Source organism: Drosophila biarmipes, chromosome 3R (genome assembly GCF_025231255.1).
Source record: "Drosophila biarmipes strain raj3 chromosome 3R, RU_DBia_V1.1, whole genome shotgun sequence".
Lineage (NCBI taxonomy): Eukaryota > Metazoa > Arthropoda > Insecta > Diptera > Drosophilidae > Drosophila > Drosophila biarmipes.
Genome location: NC_066616.1, coordinates 14,044,758 through 14,062,250, shown reverse-complemented (window position 1 = coordinate 14,062,250; position 17,493 = coordinate 14,044,758). Strand labels below are relative to the sequence as shown.

The 17,493-nt window shown below is 45.3% G+C and overlaps 5 protein-coding genes across 10 annotated transcripts; 3 read left to right on the top strand and 2 right to left on the bottom strand.

The window, feature by feature from the left end:
- The first annotated feature begins 3,803 nt into the window (after positions 1 to 3,803).
- LOC108032062 (probable multidrug resistance-associated protein lethal(2)03659) lies at positions 3,804 to 8,896 on the top strand. The gene is made up of 10 exons (XM_050889004.1): positions 3,804 to 3,864; positions 4,075 to 4,170; positions 4,220 to 4,305; positions 4,366 to 4,671; positions 4,733 to 4,941; positions 5,001 to 6,577; positions 6,633 to 7,078; positions 7,138 to 7,403; positions 7,465 to 8,394; positions 8,449 to 8,896. The coding sequence occupies exons 2-10, from the start codon at positions 4,094 to 4,096 to the stop codon at positions 8,491 to 8,493; spliced, it is 3,942 nt and encodes a 1,313-aa protein (XP_050744961.1). The 5' UTR covers positions 3,804 to 3,864; positions 4,075 to 4,093; the 3' UTR covers positions 8,494 to 8,896.
- Positions 8,897 to 9,336: 440 nt separating this feature from the next.
- Positions 9,337 to 10,314, top strand: LOC108031136 (uncharacterized). Its single transcript, XM_017104351.3, has 3 exons — positions 9,337 to 9,834; positions 9,962 to 10,039; positions 10,098 to 10,314. Exons 1-3 carry the CDS (start codon positions 9,376 to 9,378, stop codon positions 10,224 to 10,226), a joined length of 666 nt encoding a protein of 221 aa, XP_016959840.1. The 5' UTR covers positions 9,337 to 9,375; the 3' UTR covers positions 10,227 to 10,314.
- On the bottom strand, positions 9,924 to 10,726 carry LOC108031137 (uncharacterized). Its single transcript, XM_017104352.2, has 4 exons — positions 10,644 to 10,726; positions 10,459 to 10,586; positions 10,305 to 10,400; positions 9,924 to 10,246 (listed from the first exon to the last, which is right to left on the bottom strand). Exons 1-4 carry the CDS (start codon positions 10,648 to 10,650, stop codon positions 10,190 to 10,192), a joined length of 288 nt encoding a protein of 95 aa, XP_016959841.1. The 5' UTR covers positions 10,651 to 10,726; the 3' UTR covers positions 9,924 to 10,189.
- Positions 10,727 to 11,057: 331 nt separating this feature from the next.
- LOC108031489 (transmembrane protein 245) lies at positions 11,058 to 16,507 on the top strand. 6 transcript variants are annotated; one of them, XM_017104978.3, is made up of 9 exons: positions 11,058 to 11,292; positions 11,391 to 11,937; positions 12,173 to 12,778; positions 12,834 to 13,374; positions 13,602 to 13,792; positions 13,894 to 14,303; positions 14,360 to 14,512; positions 14,693 to 14,722; positions 15,211 to 16,507. In XM_017104978.3, the coding sequence occupies exons 2-9, from the start codon at positions 11,413 to 11,415 to the stop codon at positions 15,368 to 15,370; spliced, it is 2,616 nt and encodes an 871-aa protein (XP_016960467.1). In that variant the 5' UTR covers positions 11,058 to 11,292; positions 11,391 to 11,412; the 3' UTR covers positions 15,371 to 16,507. The 6 variants fall into 6 exon arrangements, 4 of the variants coding, with proteins under 4 accessions (XP_016960467.1, XP_016960466.1, XP_016960469.1 ...); XM_017104977.3 differs by having other exon boundaries at positions 13,590 to 13,792; XM_017104980.3 differs by having other exon boundaries at positions 11,059 to 11,292; positions 13,614 to 13,792.
- Positions 15,376 to 17,490, bottom strand: LOC108031492 (aldo-keto reductase family 1 member A1). The gene is made up of 5 exons (XM_017104985.3): positions 17,264 to 17,490; positions 16,740 to 16,920; positions 16,307 to 16,434; positions 15,679 to 16,238; positions 15,376 to 15,616 (listed from the first exon to the last, which is right to left on the bottom strand). Exons 1-5 carry the CDS (start codon positions 17,333 to 17,335, stop codon positions 15,568 to 15,570), a joined length of 990 nt encoding a protein of 329 aa, XP_016960474.1. The 5' UTR covers positions 17,336 to 17,490; the 3' UTR covers positions 15,376 to 15,567.
- Positions 17,491 to 17,493: the final 3 nt, after the last annotated feature.

Here is a 17,493-nt window from a genome sequence, read left to right as displayed (position 1 = left end):
GTGATCGACAAACGGCCAAAATGCGCCGTGAACTTGTGAAACAAACAGAGCTCCCGACGGGGGCAGCTTGTGCAGGCGACCTGGCGTATACTTAATATATTACTTTATATTAGAGGACCTCGAAAGGTTGCGTTGCCCCTCCTTTGTGGGCTCAACAATTAGAACTGGGCCTTAGGGCTGGGATCGAACTTTGACAGCGGCCTGGGTCAGCTATTTACTTGCCCCCACTTGACGACCCTTATGCCATTCTAATTTACCTGCTAAGAGTCTCACCAGCACCGCACAGTTGCAGTGCGTTTTTCGACAAAAACCCAGAGCAATGCGGCGAGGCAAACATTTGCATTTCTCGTCTCAAAGTCCGCTGCATGGCCGCAGAGTACAAGATCTTTTTGCGGAATTCTAACCGAACAACACGTAACTGACCATGTAATCTAGCCGCGCCAAATTAGCATGTGCAAACAGTTGGCGGGGGAGACGATGAATATGTATGGAACGGTGGCCCTTTGCTGATCCCATCTAGCAGATGCGACACACGCGCCTCCATATTGGGGGAAGTTTGAAGGGCTTTTCTAGTGGCCGTGTGACCAGCGCAAAAGTTCCGATCAATTGATGAGGGGAAGTGCCTTATAAGGATGGTCAAAGGTTGTCCAAAATGATTCCTCGGATGGAGATGTTTGGTAAACTTTCCTATGATTCTAAAAGTTTCCACTCTAAGATTCTCGAAATGGTGAAGCAAGCTGTTGAGTCATTATTGTTTATTGAGTTTCGTAGTAAAGAACACTGTTCACGTAGTATGTGGAAATATAAGTCTTACCCACAAGCATTTCTGCCTGCTTCATTAGTTTAGGTGCCTGCCAGCCACGCCCCATCATTTGCCTGAACTAAAATCGAGATAAATGAGCACTTTATAACCAAAAGAGGCCTTGAGTGTGAGCGAAAATTTACATGCAAATTGAAATGTTAACCCAATCTCCGAAATATTCATAAACATAATAAAGTTAATTAATGAAAGTGCACAGTGACTTAGGTATGCAAATTATTCGAAGTGCATCACTCACACAAAGTTGAAGGAACTTGGCCGCGACTCCCGGTCAATCTCACCGCCTTATGCTGACCATCGATCGCACCGAAATAAGCAGCCACTCGACGGCCGGAACCGCCTGGCTTTTCGGCTCTTCCGGTGCAGGAGTACAATGACTTTTTGCCGAGGCGCTTCCCAGCGATTTGGGTTTTTGCGAGCACACGCTGCGTATGCTTGATGGCCCAACCTTCGGCCCAGAAACATTGACTTGAGACGGGCCGGTGACGATCGCAACGATGCCACGCAGATGGACCGCGTCCGATTTTGGCATCTGGTGGGTGTCGATCGCCGGCCAAAGCCATTGTTTATTGGGCCAAGCTTGGGAGTGTTTTTTGTGTCCAGCTCTTGTTTTTGGACTCTCGTTAGTATTATTGGCCTTATCCGCGCTTGGCGATAATAAAAAACCCGAGTTCAAGGTTGCGCATCTCGTAAAATCACCAAAACGATCGAAGCACGCGTGAGGGGAATAGATTCTACATCGGTCTAGGGCTAATGAGCACCCGGGCGGGAGGTATCATCATCTGGGAAAAGCTGCAGTGGGGCCAAGTCCGAGCCTGCAGTTGTGCAACCCCAGATGATTGATGGGCTGAATTCGCGGTGGAGCCTCAAAAGCCCTCGAAGCCACAAAAGCAGCCGCCACGTAGCATTGCAACACCCAAGCACTGTGCAAAAAATCATAGTCCTAGAACCTAGAACATTTAAAAATAACATTTAAATTTTTTTAAATGTTTTGTGCTTAAAAACTTTTTTAAAAATATTGAAGTAGTGTAGTGTTTTGAAGTGTATAGCACATTTTTCTATGAAATTAAGATTAAGCCTCCTATAATTTTCTGTGAAATAAGGATTAAGCCTCCTGCAACCCTTGTCCCTCAGTGTACTGACGCCTTTGTTGTTTCTGCTGGTGCTTTTCTGATTATTAAATAACGGTTAAGTCAAGTGCCATTTTCCGATTCTGCAAATCATTCCCGCCTTTACATTGCCGTGGAATTTTCGGTCTGAGGCAATGCAATCGAAAGTGTGAAATACCAAAGGCAGGCAAGAATAATAAACCGATGCGCGAGTCATTCTGCTGGCACCCGCCCCCCATCGAACCCGTGATTATAACTCAAACCCGTTCAAGACCTGCCAATTTCGATCTAGCACAAGCACACAAATAGGAAGATATTAAAAACAATAAGCCGTCGCATTAACACTGCGACTGGGCTTCCCATTCAGCGCCACTTCGACCGACAAAAGTGTCGACCTGAGCTGCCTGTCCAGCCAGTTCCAACCAAATCGATCAGCGGCCAGCTCGATCACCTGAAATCCGGGGAGGAAGACGCGAGCTGATGACGATGGCGAAGCTGACGAAGACGCGGAGCTGGAGATGGGTTTAGTACGCATATAAAGACAAGAGAGACATTAGAAATTGCGCAAGGCGTTCGTGTTTGAACACTGATCGGCCATCGTGAAAATATATCAAGGTCAGCTGGTTGACACAGAAACCAAACGAATCAGCTAACTAACATTAATTGATGGATCTGTGCGTTCCAAGCCGGGCAATTCGTTGGCCCCCAGCACGGGGGAATAATCCGCACTCCGGATTTGCATGTGAAGAGGCCGTCAATTTTGGATGAATTAAATTAAGCCATACATTATATGCATTTTATTTATTATTTTCGATTCGACCAAACGCGTTTTTATTCACATGCAAAGTACGGCCATAAAACGAACGAATAACGGTGAATGAAATGCATTTACGATGATTAAAGCGCTTTTTGATTATTTAAGCGCAGTTTGATTGATTTGAATAAGTAATTCGATTTGGGCGCGCAAGTGGCAACGCTGGTCGTGGCAGCGGTTTGAGTCCGCGGTAAAGCCGGGTTCGTTGTATGATATCGATTGGTCACGATCGAGGCTTGCTGTTATCGAGCTTCGGGGAAAAAACTCCTTCTCCAATTAAATTTCTTAATTAGTTTACATGTACTTCATTTTTTTAATCAGTTTGTTGCTCTTCAGACAACTAACAATCAAAAAAGGAGCGACGTCATGTTTTTTTAGTCCTAGGGCTTTAAAAATGTTTGTCCAATTATTGTTACCAAAAAAATACATTTCTGTTTTTTTCATTCATTTATTTTCATTCCCCCCAGCAGCTATGGCTGTCATCACTACTGTAGCTTAGTTTTTATAAGTAAGCCTACAGTGTACAAATAAATTTTTTATTCTCATTATACCCACGGTGTTATAGCCATTAAGTTGATTGATTGACGTTAAAAATAAATTTATATATAGTCCTAAATAAAAGTTGTATTACTTTGACTTTAATTTTATTTTTTTGTAATTCGTAACTTTAGAGAAGAAGAGAATATGATTTAAAATATCGAAGCTATAGTCGTTTCTTTGGGAGCTATATTACAAAGGCGTTTGATTTTAATAAAATTAAACTTAAAAGAGATATTTTTGAAGATTTGAACAAATTCGAGTAAGGGGAGTACAAGTCGTGGAAGTTTGACTGTATATCTAAGATGCAATAAAGTCTAGACAAAAGTCTTCTTAAGACAATATTTGTTTTTGAAGAGAACTTGTGTTTTTGATAAACTACCGGCTAAATTACTACTTAAAACTGTAAACTAAATCTTATCTTTCTTATCTGCTTTGAATTCGGCACTACAATCCGATAGTCATCCAAGCATACTGGTCGCTGGCCATTAGCGTGCAGTACTTCTTTGCGCACGGACGTATAGGTGTTTCAAAATGTTTAATTAACAAAACATTACTTATGTATTCGAGAAGCCGAAAACATTGTTTGTACTTCCGCGTGTTCAGTTAAATTTGTATTTTAGCTGATTACTTGTTTGCTCATTTGTAAAAACCCATTCGAAAGAAAGTCGTTTTATTTTCCCACGAGAACTTCTGACGCTGTTAAACAAACTTTATATAAAAATATTTTTTGTTAATTAAAATTGCCTTAAGCTATTGATAAAGTTGTCTTCTATAAATTACTCCTAGTTCAGTTCTTATCAAGTCTGAAAAATGCAGTCATTAAAAGCTGAAGATCTCCCGGAGAATCCGAGAGAGCGATCGAACATTTTTTCGATATTAACTTATTGGTGAGAAGTGTAAATATGTTACGTTTGAACCATACCAATTTTAGTTTAGGTATACTATACCCATTTTTAAAAAGGGTCGCAAAGTCACGCTGGAGACAAAGGACCTTTACAGGGCCTTGAAAGAACACAAGTCGGGTAAGATGCTTGATTTCGTGTTCACATTTAACTTCGAGTGTTAATATAGCCATTTTAAAGAGACCCTCGGCAACAAATTAGCCACTGCCTGGGAAAGGGAGCTGGAGACCCACAAGGACAAGGCCAGCTTGCTGAGGGTTCTCCTCCAGGTATTTGGCTGGAATTTCGGTCTGCTTGGCCTGGTGCTCTTTATCACGGAGGTCATTGCAACTGCACAACCCACTTTTCTGCTGAAGCTTATCTCTTCCTTTGCCTACGGATCGGAGGCCATTGAGCCAGCGTATGCCTATGCGGCTTTGATGATATTGTGCTCCGCCCTCAACAGCATGATCAAGCACCCTTACTCGTTTGCCATCACTCATCTAGGTAGGTTGCTTACGATCTTTTTCTTATCTTAACTTATCAAATGTATCTTGTCCTTGTTTAGGCCTCAAGATTCGGGTGGCTTTGAGCAGCCTTGTCTACCGTAAGAGCCTGCGACTGAGCAAGACGGCTTTGGGCGAAATATCTGCCGGGCACATAATCAACCTAATTTCCAACGACCTGGGCCGCATGGACACCTTCATTCAGTTTACCCACAGCCTTTGGTTGGCCCCACTTCAGACGCTAGTGGTTACATATCTCATGTACCAAAAGGTGGGTTGTCTGATGTGGTTATACCCAATGCTTCAGTTTTAATAGGAGTTCTATTCCAGATTGGAGTCGCCGCCGTGCTCGGCATGTCCTTCATGCTGCTGTGCATACCCCTGCAGATGTATTTGAGCAAAAAGATATCAGTGCTGCGACTGCAGACCGCTCTTCGGTCGGACAAACGAATGCGGCTGATGACCGAGATCATTTCCGGCATGCAGGTCATCAAAATGTACGCCTGGGAGCTGCCCTTCGAGCGGTTGGTTTCCCACGCCCGCAGGAAGGAGATCAACACCATGCGGCACGTGGCCTACATAAAGGGCACCCTCTTGTCCATCAACAAGTTCCTCTCTCGCGTGTCCATCTTCCTCAGCCTGGTGGGGTTTGTGCTGCTGGGCCAGTTCCTCACGGCGGAAGTGGCTTTTCTGATAACCGCATACTACAACGTCGTGAACATAAACATGACTTCCTTTTTCCCATTGGGAATGACGCAGACGGCGGAGACCCTGGTTTCCATTAAACGTTTGCAGACGTTTTTGCAAAGTGCTCAGGACAAAGCCTCGGAGAGCAGATTAGAAAATGCCAAAGCTGAAAAAGATAACCAAGAGGCTGAGGAAAAACTCTTAGGAAGGACTAGTGCCATCATAACAGCCGTAGAACCGCTTCATTCGAAGGCGCGATTGTCCATAAGTGGACTGAGAGCCAAGTGGGATGCCAACGCGCCGGACTACACACTTAGCTGGGTGGAACTGCAGGTCCCTCCCGGCACTTTGGTGGCCATTGTGGGTCACACTGGCTCCGGGAAATCAAGCCTGATCCAAGCCATTCTGGGAGAGTTGCGCGCGGAATCTGGCGAGATCAAGATCAATGGATTGATGTCCTATGCCTCCCAAGAGCCATGGCTTTTCTCCGGCACCGTGCGTCAGAACATCCTCTTTGGCCAGCCAATGGACCGTCGGCGGTACGATGCGGTGGTGAAGGAATGCGCCCTGGAGCGAGACTTTGAGCTACTTCCTCTCAAGGACAAAACCATAGTTGGAGACCGCGGAGCTTCCCTGTCCGGCGGCCAGAAGGCGAGAATTAGTTTGGCCAGGGCTGTCTACCGGCAGGCCTCAATCTACTTGTTCGACGACCCACTCAGTGCGGTGGACTCCAATGTGGCCCGCCATCTCTTCGAGCACTGCATGCGGGGCTACCTGCGGGATCGCATCATCATTCTGGCCACCCATCAGCTACAGTTCCTGCAGCAAGCCGATCAAATAGTGATCATGGATAAGGGCCGCGTCAGTGCTTTGGGCACCTATGAGGAGCTTGTAAAGTCGGGCGCGGACTTTGGCAGCATTCTAGTTGAGCCAAAAAGTCAAGAGGAAGCGTTGGAGGAGAGCTCGAGCACCTCCAGTATCATCGATCACCGACGCAGCAGTGTGAAATCTGCCCTGTCCAATGCGGAATCCTGTCCAGAGAATGCCCCGAAGGAACAGGTGATCAACCTTGAGCGGAAAGAGGCGGGTCGCAGTGTTCTGGCAGTGGGCATCGATTACTTTAGGGCAGGAGGCGGACTCCTCCCCTTCGTCGTGATGATAAGCTTCTTCTTGGGCTCCCAGGGCCTGTCCTCGCTTGGAGACTACTTTCTGTCACCCTGGTAAGTGAGTTTCATATTATTGATATTCCAAAATTAAAAACTATTTCTACTGTAGGCTCTCGAAGAATGCAGACAGTTCTAAGGGCTCGGGTGATGTCATGCACGACACCTACATATTTATGCTGATTACAGTGTTAACCGTTGTGGTGACCGTGAAGAGATCCTTTTTGTTCTTCAAATTTGCGATGAAGGCCTCTGTTCAGTTGCACAACGCCATGTTTCGGGGCGTTTGTCGAGCGTCCATGTACTTTTTCAACACGAACCCTTCGGGTGGTATCCTTAACCGGTTCTCCAAGGACATGGGCCAAGTGGATGAGATGCTGCCCACTATAATGATGACCGTCATCCAGGACTTCCTCGCTCTCGCCGGCAACATGGTGGTCATATCCATTGTCAATCCTCTGTTCCTCTTGCCTGCCCTCGCAATTGGTGTGGTCTTCTATCACATGCGCTCGTTTTACCTTAAAACTTCAATGGATGTTAAACGTTTGGAAGCCAGTAGTGAGTGATATCTAATAGAATGGGGAAGGATATATCCTAAAACCTATTCTCCTTGACAGATCGAACACCGGTTTACTCGCATTTAGCTGCCTCGCTTAATGGTCTCTCGACCATTCGCGCCTTTGGTGCTGAGAGCATCTTGGAGGCGGAGTTCGATGGTTACCAGGATATGCATAGCTCCGCTGCCTACATGTTCATTAGCACCGCGCGCGCGTTCGGTTATTGGATGGACATGTTCTGTGTGCTCTATATAGCGAGCGTCACTCTCGGTTTTTTCTTCTTTCCGCCTGCCAGTGGAGCCGATGTTGGTCTGGCCATAACCCAGGTAAAAGACCAGGAATCTTTCTTTCTTTCACTTAGGATATTCATTATTATATATTTGCCAGGCCATGAGCCTGATGGGCACAGTACAGTGGACTGTCCGCCAGTCGGCCGAGTTGGAGACCACAATGATTTCCGTGGAGAGAGTGCTTGAGTACGAGGACATTGAGCCAGAGGGAGCCCTGGAAGCCCCGGCGGACAAGAAGCCACCCCAATCCTGGCCAGAGGATGGTAAAATAGAGTTTGAGGAGCTGAGTTTGCGTTACACCCCGGATCCCAAGGCTGAGAACGTGCTCAAGTCACTAAGTTTCGTGATCAAGCCAAGGGAAAAGATAGGCATCGTAGGACGCACTGGCGCGGGCAAGTCCTCGCTGATAAACGCCCTCTTCCGACTGTCCTACAACGATGGATCCATCCTGATAGACCAGAGGGAAACTACTGAGATGGGTCTGCACGACCTGCGTAGCAAGATCTCGATCATCCCCCAGGAACCAGTTCTGTTCTCCGGCACAATGCGTTACAATTTGGATCCCTTCGACCAGTACAGTGATGAGAAGCTGTGGCACTCCTTGGAGGAGGTGAAGCTTAAGGATGTGGTGGCCACTTTGCCAACTGGCTTAGAGACCAAAATCACCGAGGGAGGATCCAACTTTAGCGTGGGTCAGCGACAGTTGGTCTGCTTGGCACGGGCCATTCTGCGGGACAATAGAATCCTCGTGATGGACGAGGCCACGGCCAATGTGGATCCCCAGACGGACGCTCTGATACAGACCACCATTCGGAACAAGTTCAGGGAATGCACCGTCCTGACGATAGCTCATAGATTGCACACCATAATGGACGTGGACAGGGTATTGGTCATGGATGCTGGACGAGCTGTGGAGTTTGGGACGCCCTATGAACTTCTGACCGCGGCAGATTCTAAGGTGTTCCATGACATGGTCAAACAGATGGGACAGGCCTCGTACGACGGCCTTCAGAAGGTAGCTCAAAAAGTAAGTATTTGATTTTTCAAGTTAAAAACGCATACCTTACTTTATTTATTTTAGGCCTTCGAAAATGCGCAGAATCTGGATAGAAGCCTTTCTTCTTAGGTACTTTTGTCCGTTCAATTAAATTAATACGTATGCCCACTCATAGGCTTAATTTAGTTTGAGATGTAGTTATTTTTTGGTAATAACTAGGATCGAGATGTATTTTTTTTATCAGATTTATCATCTTTAAACACATATAAAGTTTTCCCATCATTTTGTGTCGTAAACATAAAGATAAGTCGAGGGCAAACAGCAAATATTTGATAAATCTAACATTCACGAAAAGAAAAGATGTAATTTCTTATCAACTAACTCATAATCTAGCCATTTTTTACTAAACATTTGTTATCTAGAAATATGTTAATCGCTGCGAGACTTCCCGGTACCCCTGCACTTACATAGAAAAATACCGGGAAGTTTCGCAGCGATTAACATATTTCTAGAATGGTTGTAAATTTAATTAAATGTATCTTAATATAATGCATTCAATAAAAAAAGTTATATAAATAAAATTTGGAAATTCGATATAATTTTCTTTTAAAAAAAATGTTTTGTGGGTTTTGTTATTTGCAGGAAATAAATTGTTAACATTTTAACTAAAAAAAATGTTAACAAAAAATGATTTTCCGTTTTTAAATCACAAACATTTTTAAAAAATTAAAAAAAATATCTCCCTTGATAAAAAACATTCGGTTTAAACTAAGTTGTATGATGACGCCTTGGTTTCACTACTTTTTCTCTGTGATTCGACTAAAGAGGCGGGAGCTTTAGTTCCATGTAGGCCTTATAAAAGAAAATGGCGCTGTTGCAGAATTTAGTCGCTGTTGCAGAAGCACTTTCTGTCTGAACAGGCCAAAATCCGTATATGGAGGCACATTGTCGAAACGATAGTATCGCATAAAAGTAAATTGGTTTCAGCTGGAAACTACACAGAGCTCAAAAATGGAAACCAAAGTAACGATCCACAGATATTACAGCCGGCAAGCGAAGTATGCCGGTTCTGTAGAACCGGATTTGGAATTGTGCATCAGGCACTGCGGCGGCGATGCAGTACGGATCGAACTGGTTAACCGGCAGCATGGCATCCAATTGCGGCGCAAGGTGCGCCGGTTGCTGCTGCTCGTCTTCCTGGCCATCGTTTACTTTGTGGGAGTCTGCAGATTTGAGGACAGGAAGATACACATACTTCAGCCGCGCATTCTGTACCCACTGGTCACCTGTGTTTTCGTTGCCATCCTGGTGCTCCGCTCCGCCCTGAACTTGGTGCAGGCGGAGCGGCTGTTTTACAGCTGGGACATGGCGCTTCAGACGGAGACGGTGCGGTCCTTCGGCAGGGAATCGGTCTTCTGCGTCCAGAGAGGACACATCGAAGACATAGTGCTGAACGAAGTCATTGAAGATGTAGGAACTGCACACCAATCTAACTTAGTATTCAATAAGCCTTTGTTATCCTTATTTCAAACCCTAAAATCTTTGAGTACTCAGATTGGTTTAAAATACGTGATTGTCTATTATATTTCGCTTACAGTTGGACGTGAAGTACATGCTGATATTACGAACGAAAGGGAGCATGTTCAAGAAACGGCCCATAGTACCCCTTTTTAATGTGAGTACTTGTATGATTTCATTAGCCTAATTCTTACGTGACTACTCCTTGTTACCAGAGCCAATCCCCATCATTTGAGAGTCTGCAGCACATATATCGCGTCCTCAATGGCTATTGGCTAAACAGCACCAAGGATCGGTCCGAGCAGTCCTACAGCAAGGACAAACAGTCCCTGGTGAAGTCGTAGTCCTTCACAACGTCGCCTATCTGCTTGTGAAAGTGCCCATTAAATAAGAGACAGACAATGCGTATTATACCAACTTACCTGAATCGTGGATGGTGTTTTTTCGTCTTCAATGGGAAGGGGCGGTAGTTGCGGAACCTTCAACTCTGATTTTACTATGTTGAAATCAGCCCGAACCTGTGGGATTAAATATATATTTAAAGGGCTGCGCTGTTGAGACTGTAACACCACTTACCAAATTGTTTAGCTCTGTTCTGAACTTCTGTTTGAGGACTTGGCGGTACGTCTTTAGGTAGGCATCCTTGTTGCTGTTCAACTCCTTTTGGATGTTCTGCAGGTCAAGCAGCTGTTGCAGCGATAGCCCTGTACAAAATTCATAGCGTTTGTAATATTATAAATATTAAATTTAATCCCGCTTACCTTCCATGGCGTCTACTTTTTGTTTTGAATTGGGGCAGTGTTGGAAAGCGTCGAATGCTTCGAATACAGTAAGCACTCCTAGTACTACATTCCAAAGATTTACAATTAAAAAGTTATCGATTTCAAAATGTTCAAATTGGTTTACACATGTAAGAAATTTTAATTTTAAAACCAGGAATTATATTAGGTCAATAGTGTTTAAAACTAGCTACACATATATTTTGAATCAATATTGATAATGATTGGTAATGATGTATTTAAGTAATATAGTGTTTTATATTCTAAAAAAATATGTCTAATATCTATTGCATTAAATGGTTTTTAAATATGCTTTAACTTTTTTGGAAGACATGCAGTTTTGTGCTGGTAGCGGGCGACTACTGCAATCGGCTGTTCGCCAGTGTTGCACAGCGTCTGCCTTCACAGCCCTGCCCGCCTGACGTAATTGCCAGAATCGACGTATTTTTGTTTATGTGCGCCCGCTCCCCCGCCCCTTTCGAAGCGAGTGGGAAGCTGCTGCCGCCCGATCCCGATGTCCACATCCAGGTGCGAAAACTATTGACTCCGCCACCTCCGCCGGAATCCCTCCCAGCCCCCGTTGCCAATCATCTGTTGCTGACCGCAGGAACAGTACGCAAAATCATCAAAAGTGAGTTTCCGTTCCGAAAATAGTAGTTCGGGTGTGCCCCCCACATGGTCACGGAGCTCTAATCCGGTTTTGCAATAATATCAATGCACCTATTCTAGCTGAAACTAAAACAAAGGAAATATGAATCGATCTGAACCGATTCCTATCCGGAGAGACCGGTCTTTCGACAGCGTGCTCAATCGACTGCTCCGGATGAGGTCCCAGAACCATGAGAGCTTCCGCGCTGCTATGTACAATTTCCTGATCGCCGCTGGAGTGGGGGCCTTCGTGGCCGTCTGCTTCATCCTGGGGCCCTTCGTCAGGCCGCTGTTGTGGGCCTTCCTCATGGGCGCCGTGCTCTTCCCGTTCAAACGGCGTCTGGCGGAGAGCGTGAACGGTTGGTTCCAGCGCCTGGAGGAACGCGACTCCAACGTGCTGGTCTCCATCTGCCTGTCCCCGTTGGAGGCCACTGAGCACTGCGGCCGCTTGCTCATCGGGTGGCTCTGCGAGCACTGGCAGCTGCTCCTAGCCGGATGCGGGGTGGCCGGGTGCATCAAGCTGCTGGTCCTGTACGCGCCAAAGGGCTTCCTCTTGGCACTCTGGCACTGGATAACCTTCTCGCACGGCCTGTTTGTTCAAATCATCGGATTCCTCAATGTATACGTGGTATGTAGATGGTCGACTTTTCAATGGTGATTCATTGTGCTAGGAACATTTAAGCGGAAGTCGAAAACCGGTCAGAAATTAAGCAATAATCTTGTTCTGGGGGACACAGATATTTTCTTTGTTTTTTGATAGTGGACAGAAACGTCTCATAAGAACGGGGGAAAGTCCAAGGCTAAATAAAAAGGGACAAATGATGCCTCAGATCTGATACCTTACTTACATATTTTATTTTTAGCTTATCTCCTTGGTTGTGGTATACTTGACCTGTGTCCACTTCTTCTGGACGCCGGAGAACAGCGCTCATTTCGTGGTCGCCGGTCAGTCCATGTGGATAGCCGTGGCTGGCTATCTAAGCAGCTTCCTTGGGGCCCTCCAGGTGCCGGTTTTCCTGCTGGTCATGGCCTACGTTACAGCCTCTACGGCGTATCACCTGCAGACGATAGACGATTCGGGATCCTACCTGCATCGCCTGCAAAAGTTGTTCGACAAGAACGATTTCGAGCGATCGCTGAGCAACTTTAGCATTTGCGGCAGACCCAGTAATGAGCCACAAAGTCCTGGTCTGCAGTCGGATGTGGAGGACATCTCGCTGAGCGACACGGTTGACTCCACGGACACGTTTGATGCCAAGCCGGAAACGGAAGCTCCCGGCCACCAAAGCGATACATTCTTCAAGCTCCTCTTCTATGCCTGTCTGGGGACATTCCTTTATCGCAATGTGTGGATGTTTATTCTAGCTGCTATTCCGGTGTTCCTGCACCTCATATACACCGTGGGAGAGTATACAGGAATCACCCAGTTTGTTTGCAGCAAAATCAGCGAAGTTTACGCAGCACTGCGTGTGAGTTTGGAAAAGCAACCAATACTAAATCAATATAATGTCATAAAAATTGCAGTCGTGGGCCATCGAACACCACTCCGCCGTGCTGCCGCTGTGCCTGCCAGGCGTGCTGGAACTGAACTACAAGATAAACACTATTGTGCGGGACTCGTTGAAGTCGTCCGTAGAATCAGTCACATCCATCCTTATGATCATCCTCATGTTGCTCATCATCGTGTTTCTGAGCGTGTTCTTCTGCGTGAACATCTACTCGGAGACGATTGAGGTTGCTTACCTGGGCAAGGATCTAATTAACAAGACGATCACAGATCGGCCTGAGCTAATTGATATCTTGCCAGCGAACATGCAATCGTCAATCGATGATGCCCTAGACAATGCACATCACTACGGTCGTCGCAAGATTGAGACCTACATAGACGACTGGCTGGCGGATGCTGACAAAGTGCACGCCACAAAGCTGAAGGAGCAGATCCTCGACGTGTGGGACAGACTCATTCAGTACTGGATCGACTTCAACAAGGCGGGCACCTCGTACGGCCCGCGGGTACCAACGGATGCACTTAAGAGCACATTCGGGGAAATCGTCGACAATCCAGGTAAAACATTGGTAACCTCATGATGGCTTCTTACTATTTTCTTTCGTCCGTTTTACTAATTTATTTTTTGAGTTCATTTTCGGGGAGTATGCATGGGTTGAAGGGCTTTTGTTGAGTTTTTGCTCGCTTTATCCATCCCGTAACAATCGTTTGCGTCTCTGAAATAACTCATTCTGTGTCGCATCTGCTAACCGACGGCCGTTTATTTAACCAAGGACATTTTAAAGAGCTAGTTTTAGTGGCAAAACAGGGCATTATCGGCTGGGCGCAGAGCAACACGCAGACGATCCTCGAGGTGGCCGAGTCCTTGTGGCACATCATCCGAACCAACCTCTCAATGATTATGGGCGTGACCGGGGAGATTCTATCACTAGTGCTGTCCGGTGGACAGGCGTGCATTGAATTCATATTGGACATGGTAAGTTAAAATATGGTATCTTCGATTCAAGTTATAAAATTATAAATTTAGAGTAAGAAAACTTTAATCTATGAAACTAATTTCAATATTTCTCAATTTAGATTGTATTTTTCACGGCCCTGTTCTATCTGCTCTCGAGCAGTCAGGAGAAGTACGCGCCGCTGCAGATCACTAAGTACCTGGGTTACTCCAGTTCGGGGATCAAAATTGCCGATGCCCTGGAGAACTCAATTACCGTGGTCCTGATCTCCATGTTCCGGTGCTCCACTTTTACGGGGTTGTTCACCTGGTTGGTGCACACGGTTTTTGGAGCCCGGATAGTGTTCCTACCCTCCGCCCTGGCGGCCATGCTGGCGGCGGCTCCGTTTCTAGGCAGTTACTGGTGTGCGGTGCCAGCCTTTTTGGAGCTCTGGCTGGCCCAGGACCGGTTCTATGCAGGACTTATACTGTTCCTGCTTCAGTTCTTTGTGCCCTCGTCTTTTGAAACGGCCATATATGCTGACCTCAAAGGGTGAGTTTATTTTTAAAACCGGACAAACACATTTTTATACTTAACTTTCATTCCAGTGGTGGACATCCGTACCTGAATGGTCTGGCCATAGCCGGAGGCATGTACTGGATCGGCTGGCAGGGAGCCATCTTCGGACCCCTGATGCTTTGCTTCTTCATCGGCCTCTTCGAGGTTGCCACTCTGGCCATGCGCAGCCATCAAGAGCCCAGGTAACTTAGACTTAAAAAGCCATTTCGATGAATTCGATTGATTTGCATGCAAAGTATGAACTTTATCAGACTTGTGCGGCTCAAGGATTGAAGTGAGTGATTCTTTTGGCTTGCTTTGAATAGATTTCTTCCCTTCATATGTGTATCGCAGCATAACAAGAGCACTTTAATGTATTCCAGGAACAGCACTGATGAGGAGACACGGACCACGTGAGTTGGCATGGGACAAATCTGCGAATTTTCTTTTAATACTCGAACTGCAAACTAACATAAGCTGTGTGGCCAAATACCTGACAATCAAACTGAGATTGGCCCGAATATCATACCCTAGAGTTAGGCTGCAATTCTCCTTTGACCATTGTTAATAGTTTCTCAGTTGCTAATCCATCGCTTTGCAATTTGGTTCTATCTCGTACTAAAATTCTTAAGTATTCAAGATTCCGTCTGAACGGCAAGCGCCCCTTATATCTCTGGTATCGATCCAAATCTTTTTACATACAATATGTACCTCGAATTGTTTGTAGTCGCGAAACATTTCCAAAGCCTTTAAGTACCGATATCGTGCTCGCTACTAATTGCTTAATGTAAACTTGTGATTTGTTTAATCTTAGATACAAAATGTGTTGCAAATATATTTCTATACTAACTGTAACTCATGCTCAATGCAAGCTTTTCTTAATTTGAAAGTTATTTTCCAGCTCAATCGCCTGTAGGGCCAACGAATCCGCTATCGACAGCGCAATAAAAACGAACGATGCTACAGATGGAAAGTCTGTGGCAGGGGCAAAACCTGTTGAGCTAAAAATTGTAACCAAAACCAAAACATTTCACCTGTTGAACGCCAAAGAAAATCAGTAAAGAGCTTGAATTTCAATAATTTATAAGGTGTCGATAACATTTAACACAGAGTATTAAAATATGTATGTGGATTAAATGACAGCGTAGTCTTTTTAAAAAATTCGAAATGGGAAAGCTTTACGATAATCGGTAAATACTTTCTATAATAATATAATATATACCCTTGATTTATACGCCTTTTAAAAATGTTTTGCTGATTAGTTGGTGTACTGATTCTTGAAGGTGAACTCCGGATGTTTCTCCACACTGCAGGAAGAATACGAAATAGTTTTAAACAAATGCAATATAGTTATGTTACGCTTTCATACCCATGGAAGAAGGCGAAGTCACAGACGCGAATGTTCTTGTCCAGGCTGGACAGCTTGGCCACCTCCTCCGCCGTCAGTTCGAAGTCAAAGACATCCAGATTCTGCTTGAGGCGATCCGGGTTCGTGCTCTTGGGAATGGCGGCCACCCCAGTGTCAATGATCCAACGGAGCAGGACCTGGGCTGGAGTCTTGCCATGGGCGGCGGCGATCTCCTTGACCTCTGGAATGTCCATCAGATCTGGCAGGTCCCTGACGATGCCAGCACCTGCGTTGAACTTGGCGATACCCTTGGATCCCAGCGGGGAGTAGGCGGTAATGGTCACGTTCTCGGACTGGCAAAAGTCGACCAGGTCCCGCTGTTGCAGATAAACATGGTGTTCGATCTGGTTGGTGGCCGGCCGGATCTTGCAGTTCTTGAGCAGGCGAGCCACCTGATCCTTGCTGAAGTTGGACACGCCGATGGATTTCGTCAGACCCTTCTCCACCAGAGCCTCCATGGCCACCCAGATGGCGGCGTGGTTGGTGGTCACGTCGACCTCCATCAGGCCATCCTCGCCCACCTAAAAGTGTAAATCAAGAGGAAGATGTAAATGTTAAGTACTTACAAAAAAGCATGCCAACTAGTTACCTTAAAGCTGCCATCCTCGTTGATGAGGATGGTGAAGGGAGTGTGCACCAAATACAAGTCCACATATTCCAGCTGCAGATCTTCCAGCGACTTTTTAATGGTCGGCTCCACCTCGTGAGGACGGTTAGCTGGAAGGAGTAACTCACGTTAAGTTCATACATTATATAAAATTACTGATAATAAATCTAAATTTCTAATGTGCATGTTGAAAAAGTTTATTTTGGTATTCTGAAAAATGAAAACAATCACATAATCTTATCTTATCAACCGGATTTTTACCAGAATATCAAGAATGTTTTGCTTGTTATGGTGAAATGTTTTTGATTCTGTGGATTTTCTAGAACTTATCCACATGGTTGTTATGATTTGATTGAGATTCTTAAGAACTATTTATAGATATTTGAGATATTTCAACAAAGTACAATTTACTCACAAACTGGAGGCAACTTGGTCACAATGAAGAGCTCCTCCCGCTTGACCTTTCCGGCGTCCAGCCAGCGTTTGAGGACCCTTCCGATGGCCTTCTCATTTCCGTAGACTGGCGCCGTGTCTATGTGACGATAGCCAGCTTCCAGCGCCGCGTCAATGGCGGTTTCAATTTCCTCATCGGATGCCTGTATTATAGGGTTGATTATGCGGTTTAGTGTCTGTTGTTAAGTATACACAGATTGCATCTACACTACTCGTGGACCCTTGCCTCATTTGTGCCCAGACCAGAGAAAGTCAAACCCACTAGCCCAGCTACATATGAATAAAGGTTTATTGTTTGTTTTTGAAAACCGGTCCAAAGTCGGCAGCACAAACAGAATCTGTTGATTGCATCGGAAACTCCAAGAGATTTAACTGACGTGTCAGCTACTCTTTGAGGTCGTTCATTAGTTGAAAAAATATTGACCAGAATTCAATAACCACTTACTTATAATTTATAGAATTCACAAAAATCGTGATTGTCATTACCTGCCAGGTGCCGATGCCAATCACAGGCATCTTCTCGCCATTGTTGAACGTCAGGAACTTGGTGCTAACCATTTTAATTTATTTCCTGATTAATTTCAGAAATAATTACACTTGTTGGGCAGGTTAACTGATGGAGCCAAGGTACAACCTGTTGCTTCGGGGATTCAATTGGAATTAAACAAGAATTTACGCCCCATTCACTTCGCCGGCCCACATACCTATAACCACCC